Source organism: Oryza brachyantha, chromosome 1, assembly GCF_000231095.2.
Source record: "Oryza brachyantha chromosome 1, ObraRS2, whole genome shotgun sequence".
Classification (NCBI taxonomy): domain Eukaryota; kingdom Viridiplantae; phylum Streptophyta; class Magnoliopsida; order Poales; family Poaceae; genus Oryza; species Oryza brachyantha.
Window position 1 is genome coordinate 28,196,350 of NC_023163.2, and position 10,760 is coordinate 28,207,109.

The 10,760-nt window shown below is 40.8% G+C and overlaps 1 protein-coding gene across 1 annotated transcript; it reads left to right on the top strand.

Moving 5' to 3' along the window:
• Positions 1-1,314, top strand: LOC102716829 (leucine-rich repeat extensin-like protein 3). Its single transcript, XM_006644970.3, has one exon. It carries the CDS (start codon positions 72-74, stop codon positions 1,044-1,046), a length of 975 nt encoding a protein of 324 aa, XP_006645033.2. The 5' UTR covers positions 1-71; the 3' UTR covers positions 1,047-1,314.
• The last annotated feature ends 9,446 nt before the right edge of the window (positions 1,315-10,760 follow it).

Sequence of the window (10,760 nt, forward strand, 5' to 3'; positions counted from 1 at the left end):
CGAGCTAAGCGCAATTGGGCGAAAGACGCGAGCCGCCACCAAGCCAAACCAGAGCACCCCGCCGCCGCGCCATGGCTTCGCCGTCCCCGTCCTCCTCTTCACCTCTCCACCCGCAGCATCAACACCAGCACCCTCTTCCCCCGCATCCCCCCCAGCCCCAGTACCAGTCCCCACCGCCTCCGATGCCGCCGCCCCCTGCGGCGCCACTCAAAGCTGTCGATCTGGAGGTCACCGTCGTCTCGGGCAAGCACCTGAAGAACGTCAACTGGCGCCGCGGCGACCTCCGCGCCTACGTCATCGCCTACCTCGACCCTTCCCGCCGCGTCTCCACCCGCCCCGACGACGTCGGCGGCTGCAAGCCCGCCTGGAACGAGCGCATCGTCCTCCCTCTCCCACCTCACCTATCCGCGCACGATCCGTCGCTGCTCCTCTCCCTCGATGTCTTCCACTCCAAGCCCTCCGATTCGCCCAAGCCGCTCGTCGGCTCCGCGCGCTCCCCTCTCCGCGACCTCCTCTTCTCAACGAACCCTAACCCTAGCCCCGATTCCCCTGCCTCCTCTCTGATCACCCTCCCGCTCCTCCGTCCCTCCGGCCGCCCGCAGGGGAAGCTCCGGATCCGCCTCGCTCTTCGAGAGCGTTCCCCGCCGCCCCCTGAGCCGCAGTATCCGCCTCCTTCCTCCTCCCCCTACTATTTCCCACCCCCTCCGCCCCCTGCATACTCGGCCCCGCCTCAATATGGCTCGGAACAGTACTACCGTTCCGGTGGGTACTACTCTGCGCCACCGCCACCGCCTCAGTACGAGTACACCGCAGGGCCCTCTGCACCAGTGGAGTACAGCAGGCAATATGATCCTAGAGCGGGGAGTGGGAGTGGGAGGTATGGAGTAGGCACTGGGGTTGCAGTGGGAGCGGTGGCTGGTGCCCTTGGTGGGCTTGCGATTGATGAAGGTGTGAAATACAAAGAGGAGAAGTCAGCAGAGCGTGTTGAAGATAAGGTAGCGCCTGCTGGAAGAGACGACGACTCAAGGGGCTACCGTGAGTATTGATTAGGAGTTCGTGTGGGTGAGGATGCACTGTGAGTTGGCCCTTCTCCATCCCTGCTAATGTGGGAATAAGATTGCAGTGTGATTTTATGATTTGCTATCTTGTATATATTTTTCTCACTGCTGTGAATTATCATGTTACTTTGCTTTAATCTTGTGTATTATGACAAATTTGTTGTGTGTCATGATGGTTTTATTATCACTTCTAAAACTGCACATGTAACTTAAGGTCCTGTTCTACAATCTATCTTTACTGTGTCTGGTGTTTGGCATTTCTGTAGACCTGTGCAAGCTATTGTATATCCAAGTGAATTTTGTATAGCCTTTTCCCAGAATTAGGTCACACCAAGTCGTAGTATATTCAAGCAAAATATGTGAACTTCAGTAATGTTTCAATTGTTCATTCCTCAGGTGTGTAATGCGGCTGCTTAATTATGTTGTAAGCAAGTTCTTGCGCTAGGCAATGGTGTACTTGGCTAACCCAAACGCCAGATTTTTCTTTTAAGTTGCCTTTACCGTGATTGTAATCATACTCATAAGTATAAAATATGAGCTCATGTTTCACCAAAAATATCCTTGCTCTTAAATTTTGCATACATGCCTTTTGTGTTATGGTGCACTAATTGATAGCCGTTACTATCTTTGAGCTTAGTACCTGGCACTTTAAGAGCAACGATATGTATGAAGTTGGCATACTTTATTCGAAATCACGGTTTGATGACATTGGTGTATGGACGATTACAATTCATGCCTGCACTACTAGCCGGTTTCTCTTGCTGATTTTATTACCCCTTCTCATTTTGAGCTTCAAAATATTTTGATGAACTGAAACCCAATTGCCAAGTAAAATGCACCTTTAAACTGCACAAATATCTGTCAGAACATCCAGAAATAATGTTTAATATCTGTCACAAGTATTCTGTATTCACTGTGTAGTTGCATAAGCTTTTCTCATTCTTACGCTTCTTTGCTCATAAAACCAAGACATGCTTTTGGCGTGTAGGGTTTATTGGCGGATCCCTAGAGTGGTGTCCTAATGATTTATTGACAAAGCAATTATCTTTTTAGACCCACAAGAAATAGTTCTGTTTACTTTTTGCAATAATCACCTGGACACATTGAGCAGAAAAAACAAACCTAATTATTCAGGGCCCAGATTAGGTCAATAGGTCATACCAACACTTATGTTAGCCCCTGATTTTACCAATATCTAGCATGATTTGATTTGTCCTATTTTATTAGCTCTTCTATAATAGAATGTGATTTCCTTATTTTATTGACATATTCTCTTATACACCAGGGAAAACTTGTATTGAGGTGTATTACAATTCTATTAGCCTCTCACTTCAGTGTTATAACAGCAGATGCCTGGCTGGCTGCTATTTGTTTTTTCTCTAAGGGATAAGGATGTTTTATTATCAGGGTAAAGCTCATTTTTGGACCTCAAACTTTAACAAAAGTCTATTTTCACCCTGAAGTACAAACTGGTTATTTTTCATCCTAAACGTTGAAAACTGTTCAAGCTTCACCCTTAGACTGATAGAAATTGTAATGCTGTTTTATGTCACATTCATTACTAACATGGCATTGCCCCACATACTATACACTTTTTTTGCCCTTCTTTTTCCCTTCATTCCCTTATTGCATGAGAAAACAAGTAGGAAAATGTGTGGCACGTGGAACCAATATCATATTAGCACCTAAAACAACATAAAAACAATCTTAACACTATTGATGTGAGGAAAAAAGGTTAATAACCTCTACTTAGAGATCAGTATTGGGGTGAAGCTTGCTTGGTTTTGAATGTTTAAGGTGAAAAATAAACGGTTTTTTAGTTCAGGGTGAAGCTTGGACTTTAGTGAAAGTTAGTGCTAAAAATGGACTTTACCTTCATTATTACTGTCTTTTAAAAAAGCTGAAATAGTCCCTGTTCATGTTATTTCCATACCATTATTTGTTTTCCATAGTCATATTTACCATAAGTCTGTAGCTAGTTTCTATAGTGCCTCCCAACTCCCATTATACTCAAGCTCACTAATAAATAATAGTAGGTAATCTGAAAAAGTGCCGATTTGTTAGTATTTAAATTTTGAAAGGCACCATTTTTTAGCTGATGCACTCTTTGTTTGTAAAAACCATATATAATCTGAACAAGTGTCAGTTGATTCTTAAGTTGACAATTGATGCTTTTTTGGTTGCTAGAGTTTGTAGTCCGCAAAGAAATCATGGCAGAAGAGAGTTTCATAAACTAATTGTGACTAGCTGGCAATCCTTTCACTACATATCTTTTTTTTCCTACAAAAGGGTGTTAAGCAGTACTGCAGTAAGCACAGAATGGTGTGCACATGTCTTATTTGCATGCCTAGCTGTAGATCTGATTGCCTACTTTTTGTTTGATCGTTTGGTGTCAACTGTAGGGCATCAATGCATCATTGCCTCTTGGAATAGGCTATATATATCCATTCATTTTTTAATTGCTCGGTTGGAGGCTGTGATGTGTGCAGCTTTCCATGTTGTGGCTTGCTGATTGAATACTGGTCCAGTTTTCACGCATAAACCTTTGTGGGCTCACAATTCTATCCCTTGTTGGATTGGTCTGTAGTCAATGCTTAGTTATGAGTGAAAATATACATTAGCTAAAACATTGGCATGAGGTTGAAAGAAAAGATTTTGCTGTTCTTTTACATGCCATATGATGTTAGTGTGCAGAAATGTATTGATTGATTATCTCCAAGTTTAATAGTAGTACTCTTCTACCAGTGTCAGCATTATATGGAATGTATGTATAAGTATCAGCTGTTTGTTATGGCAAACACTATCTAAGGACCTAACATGCCTGTTTTGTATCACTCCTAGATTCTTGAATGATGAGAGTCAATAGAAGTCCAATCCTTTTGTATATCAAACCACTTCCTAATAGATTACTAAAATTGGATTTTGTGGTTCTTCAGTTTTTCTTTGTATGAATATATCTTTTAGAGAATAAGGTCTTCCATCACCATTCAAAAGCAGCAATATTTAGTTTTGTCATCTGATCATGGGCTTGTCAAGTCATATCCTTGCATGAGATTTACATTTGTTATGTTAAACGATTTAAACCTTCCTTTACTTTTCTAGAACCCCTGAAGAAAGATATTAAGTTTGTGTCAAATTTACGTGTACTTTGATTTTGTAATGTTCCATTGACTTGAGTCCTGCTTAGCCTGAATCATTCTCTTTGAATGAAACCGATGGTCTAAACTATCCTTGAAACTTTGGTATTGAAAATCGTTTTAGGTCTGGTGCAGCTGTACACTATTTGTGACAGCTTACTTGATCTGAAATGCTTAATTGATTCAACTTACCACGTAGCAACTATGTTAATACTTGTAATTGAGTTATTTTAGAGAACTTATAATTGAGTTTGATGGTTGTATACTAGATATGTGGTATACTATATTGAATTTAACAGCAAAACTATGCTCTCAATGCACGTGTCTATGGAATATGGATTTCTGAACTCTACATGACGCAGGTAAAACTGTTGGAAAACATAGACGGCATGTCTTGGTCAGCTGATAGTTAGGTTCTCATGGCATAGTGCATTTCTGTCAAGTGTGCGCTCTGTACTCTACTGCCAAACTACAGTTAGCGCCATTGTTCACTACCGGCAAAATATCTATTGTTGTTGAGGCTTACTGTTTTTCTAACTTTAACGTGGGGTCTGTTTCTTTGGAAGAAACCTGTTTTTATTTTTAATGAAAAATGCAATCAGAAGAGCTCTGTTCCTTACGGGCACTTCGTACCGCTGACGGCAACATGTGAACCATTACAAACTTGTTAATCAGGTAGCCATTAAAAACAGGTATCAGTTGAACTGTATCTTTAGTTTGGTGACTATATCGCTGATCCACGTGTCGTGTTTAAATCATTTCCAGTATTCCAGTCTCTAGAATATATCATAGAATACCTTATCCTTGGTTTTATTACAATAAATCGTGACATGATTTTTTTTTTCTTGCTTTGAAGGCGACTTCGCCGCCAGAAAAGCGATGTGCTTCGTTTCTTCCATGCTGAATCGATCCATTCCCTGTTAAACTGACGGGGATGGGGCAACAATTTCTATTCAATTTCTTTCATCTATTTTAATATGGTACTCAACTCGGTTCGGTTCTTCCAACCTGTTTAATACGATACGTCCCTCTGGTGGTTGTATGATGGGGCGAGTGCTTCACATGCTGCTGTGGCTTCCATGCATCCGTCACAGACCGGAACCGGTCTGGGTCGGCCACCCCGGATTAAATATTGCTTCGACGACAAACTGGTCCAAATGATATGGGTCGCCCTGCTTACATGCTGAAGCCGACAGGCCTGGCCTCTTCTGCTACGCAACGCTACTTGGGTACACGATCTAGCAGTTGTTTCTCGCGTTCGACACGTTGCCCCCGATGAGAACCTCATCACCCATTCCCTCTTGCCATTTCTCCGGCACAATAATGCCGCAAGTGACCTTTTTATGGCTAGTGAGTGATGCTAAACAGGACTGGGACGTTTTACACGCCCGATTCGGGCAGATCTTGTCTTTTACTCCTTTTGCTCGCCACCATCCTTTCAGCTCGAGCTACGGCCCTATGAGTACGGCGAACCAAAAAAGCGTTCAGTGAACCGTCGATACCAGGCGCATTCCAAAATGCCTTCTTTCTAATTTGCAGTCCAGTGAATCTCTTCACACAACTTGCTGCCACTCGCTTTGCTATGACCCTATGGTTGATGCTCGTTGGTTGAGCTGACCCCGGCCACGCCATATGCCCGAATAGCCCGGGGTCGCCATCGTCTCCGCGTGACACATCGCGCCCTCTCTTTTGTGTGTTCCGCTCAATGATGCACGGATCGAAAGGCTCGTGCTACCCCCAGTAAACTGTTTAGCTGCACGACAGCACGAGTGCAGCACGGCCGGCCTCTCGGAGGCCGGCACGTCGCTCCTCCGTGGAGCTGACACGTCGGTGTGCAATAATTTCGCAAGTGGATCAGCGGCTCGGATGGCTCCGCTGCGGCCACGACGCCGTGCCCATGACTGCCCGTCCTTGAGCGGTCCGGTGTCCACTCGATCGAGGTGCATGTCAGGTGACCACTAGGCAGTGCCCGGTTCGCCTTCTACACCGAGGGGCAGGCTAGGTTCGTCGTGCGTGGAGCGTGAAGCGTGATGCGTCCGTATGTGATTTCACGTGCTCGATCGTGATGTGCTGTTTAACTAGTCGTAATCGCAAGACAAGTTGCTAGCTTGGCGATGTTGCTCGTCAGCTCGTGTAATGACGTTTGAGCGGCAGTACTATATTACTTGAATCACGTACGAGACCACTGATACCAGTGATACGCCTGTAACCAAAGGTATCTTAGGAATTGTTCCTCGTTTCAATTATGGTATTTTAAAGATAACGATCGATCCCCCAATCCCTGACGCGACGCCCCCATCAGCGTCGAGGGATGATCACTCAGCAAGACAGCTCCCTTCTAAAATATAAATGCCTTAAAGTTGTTTGCAAGAATTAAGACAGGATTTAAATTTCTATTATTATTTAAGTGGTTAATTTTTAAATTAATCAAATTCTCTTCCTAAACACCTTGGCTCCCATCGTTTCACAGTTACAACTACTTATAAGTCAAAATTTGAATTTTTAAACTTAATTTTGAGCTTGATTTTGTGGTTTTTTATTATGGTTTTTATAACATTCGTTTTGAGCCGCTATAGATATGTATATACAAGTTTTATCTGCAAATATTTTTCGTTTACAAAAATATGTTACGATGGGAGCCCTTATTGATGCTTGAATTATTATTAATCCTAAAAAATACTTACATGATGATATAAAATTCGAATTTTAAAATTAATTTTATTTCAGAATGGATGGTGTAGCATCTGCTCTCCTACGCGGCATCCGCTAGACATCCGGAGCCGGCGCTGAGGTCAGAATAGAAACGTCACAGGACTACAGGGGACGGACGGACGGTAGCAGGGAACTGGAAGACGCGACTCGAGTAACACGCGGCGAGTGCGTGCAGCGAGACGGCCACGCAGCACTAGGCCCGGCCGGGTGCCCCCCCTCCTGACAAAAGCGCCTAGCCCCACCACGGCAGTAGCGCACCGGCCGGCAGGCGGATCGCGCACTGGATCAGCCAGATTTTAGCCTTACGCGATCGCCATGGGGCGCCGCCGCCCGCGCGCGCGACGGGTCGGCTCTGCGCAACAGAGGCACGCCCCGCTTTACCGGCTGCGGTTCACCACCGGCTCCCCGGTGGTGCTGCGCTCTGATCGAGCGATCTACAATCACTCACTAGCTAGTCAGTTGTGATCGTTTGCGTATCTGCCCTCCCAACATAACAGACAGGAGAGCGCGACGACGATGGTGTCCGAAGGCGAAAGCTATCTCCAGTACGCCGCAGGAAAAACGATTACGCATCTCCAGGCCTCAAAATTCAGATGATGGAAGTGACGACAACTATATTAGTAATTGTCAAAGGACATGCATGATGCATGGCGGCTCATTCAGGAATATAGGTTGGATGCATTGTACGTACGTGCCTATAAGTTAGCTACTTCTAGAGTAGCTATGGGGTTAATTTTTTTAGACGGCGTATTTATAATCAAGAAAATAACTCATAAATAAAATTTTTATATACGTGTTTATGGTGATATAAAGAGCAACAGACTAAAAATAAAACATAACAAAAAATCATAAAATTAGCTCTAATTTTAAACTTTTATTTATAAACATAAGAAGTGAGGGATGAGTCCGGTAGTTCTTTGGAAGATTCTTGTGCGGCCCCCGCGAGCCGAACTAATACAGATCAGGGAGGCTGCACCGCTGCCGAAGTGCCGAGCTAGGTGAGCATGCATTCGTGTGAGAAGTACCTTCGTGATGCTGAATGCAGGTGCCAGTATAGTACTAGAATATTTTGACTCTCTTGCTCCCAGTGGAGAAAACGAGCATATTGCTGATTGATTACCCTCCATGTTGCTGTCCGTGTAATCTGATAAACATTACCGCTAGTTGAGGGTGAGTTGCGTTAGTTTGGTCAGTATTATTTGTGCATATAAAAGACGAAGTTCTTAAAAATATAATATTTCAAAAGCTACTTTTTGGGCATTTTCTGCAGTAGCCTGTCAGCTGGATTGCTGGACTTGGTGACCCAATGGCACTGTCAGTTAGTGATAAAAACCGCTTTATTATGGTTTGTGTCTGATCTTTTCATTTCTGTTTATATTTATAAGTTAAATTTTAAATTTTTAATTTTAAAATTAAAGTTGATTTTTGATTTCTCTCCTAGTTTATGTTTTAATATTTGTTTTTGATCGTGAAAAACACAATAAAATTTTATTTATAAATTATTTTTCTTATATAAATATGACGTTTTGTTTTTCTCAAACATATCCATATTCACGACCACCAATGTCACTATGGCGCATAGACACTTTCCTCGTGTAAATCATTATAGTATTAAATATTCCATATCTGGAATAAGTGCACGTTGATTAGAAGACTCGACTAGACCAAGATTAGTTCAATGGATTTGGTTGCTTTTGTTCCTACTCGACTATTGCCTGATAGAAAATAAACTAAAAATTAAATCGCTCTAGTTTGTCCCGATGCTCTGTCGCAAATGCTTATCCGATTAGAAACACATGGTGGCTGCCATTGATTAGCAGGGAAAATGCAACATTGTTAGCTTTTGGTGTACGCATTGCATATTCTAAGGAACCACTACACCGTTTGGTAATCACTTCCTTTCTCCGTCTCAAAATAAACCAATCTTTCACTTTTTACCTACAATATTTGACTCTCATCTTATTTAAAAAAAATACTATTAATATTTTTATTTTTATTAGATAGTAAATTATGAATAATACTTTAAGTGTGACTAATTTTTTTAAAATTTTTTGAATTTTTTAAATTAGACGGATGGTCAAACGCTGGACACGAAAACCAAATAATTGTTTTCTTTGGAAAGACGGAGTAGCTAGGTTGAGCTCGAGAGCAAGAGAAGGATAAGTAAAATATCATGTATAACGGAGTATTTTAAAGTAAATGATAATTAATTATTGTTTATTTTAAACTTTATAATAGATTAATATGACTTTTAAATAACTTTATGTAAATTTTTTTATAAAAATATCCTCTAGCAATTGAGAAGTGCGAAGACAGTGCATATAGCTTCCTCGTAGAGTAAATACATATATTATTTTGCTTCATTATTTTGGACTTATGATCTTTAAATTAATACATGTTTGTTAGGATACGTTTTGTTTCTGACCATAGTTTGTCACGTTACGTGTTTGAAATATCACACTTTGTTAGCTGGATACGTGGTTAGTTACTATAAATCTATAATTACAGTAGACCATATTCTACCTTCTTGTCCCACATGATAAAAACTGCTTTAAAAATCATATTAATTTATCTTTTAGTTTTAAAATAATTAATACTCCATTTCACTTCAAGTCTTGCATAGATTCAAATAGATACTAACGTGTGTGTATATATATATATATATATATATATATATATATATATATATATATATATATATATATATATATATATATATATATATATATATATTGATCTATGAATGAAAACAAGTCTAAAAGTCTCATTACATGAAACGAAGTAGGTACTCAATTAGTTATGTTCTAATAGTTCACCTTGTTTTGCATTTCTCCTACTTTTTTCCTTCCAAGTCAAACTCATCCTAAGAAAGCATAGAAATGGTTTTGGTTGTCACTACGACTATCGTATAGGGAAGATGTCGTATTCATTAATGATAGTTTGTAACATCAATTAGTAATCAGAGCATAATAAGAAAAAAAGTGGACTAGCGCCTACAAATTCTATGGTGATTACATTTGCAGGCAAGTTATGAATTTTAGTAATATTTGCATTTGAATTCATTATTTTTGTGTGTATGTGTCGGGTGGCGGGGGTACTTTGACCAATAGATGGTAATAGTAACGTGCGATCAAATATGATGAAAACTGCAGAATATATAATATAAATGTATATTGCAAGACAAGCCAATAAAAAATATTTAGTCAAATATACATGTCCACACGAAACATGATTGAAATATGAAAAGTTGACTTCCATATGACCTGGGCTCGGGTTATAGAGACAGGACTGAGGCATTGTTTAGTTCCTAAATTTTTTTTCTAAAAATATCGTATCGAATTTTTGGACACCTAAATAAAACATTAAACATAGATGAACCAAAAAACAAATTGCACAGTTACGGAAGAAATGTTGAGACGAATCTTTTGAGCCTAATTAGTCCATGATTAGCCATACGTGCTACAGTAACCAACATGTGCTAATGACGGATTAATTAAGCTCAAAAAATTCGTCTCGCAATTTCCAGGCTAGCCGTGAAATTCTTTTTTTCATTCGTGTCCAAAAACCCTTCCGACATTCGATTAAATATTTGACGTGACACTTCTTTCAAAAAATTTTCTCAATCTAAACACCCCTGAGTTGTATATCCGGGGTGCAGAGATGTGAGTGAGTTGACCCTCGGAGTGTTTTCTAATTTTGAACCTGTTATAATTTTAAAACTAAATCATCACAAAAATTATTTTTAAATATAACTTTCTTGTCATGCCAACCCATAAAGTATGATCAAATAACATTGTCAAGTTATGAGCGGTTGGTGTGATAGTATTCCCCGGTTACGCTAGTTTGATATTGC

Bases quoted from the DNA above. Each gene is read 5' to 3' on its own strand.
- LOC102716829 (XM_006644970.3), top strand. From the start codon at position 72: ATGGCTTCGCCGTCCCCGTCCTCCTCTTCACCTCTCCACCCGCAGCAT.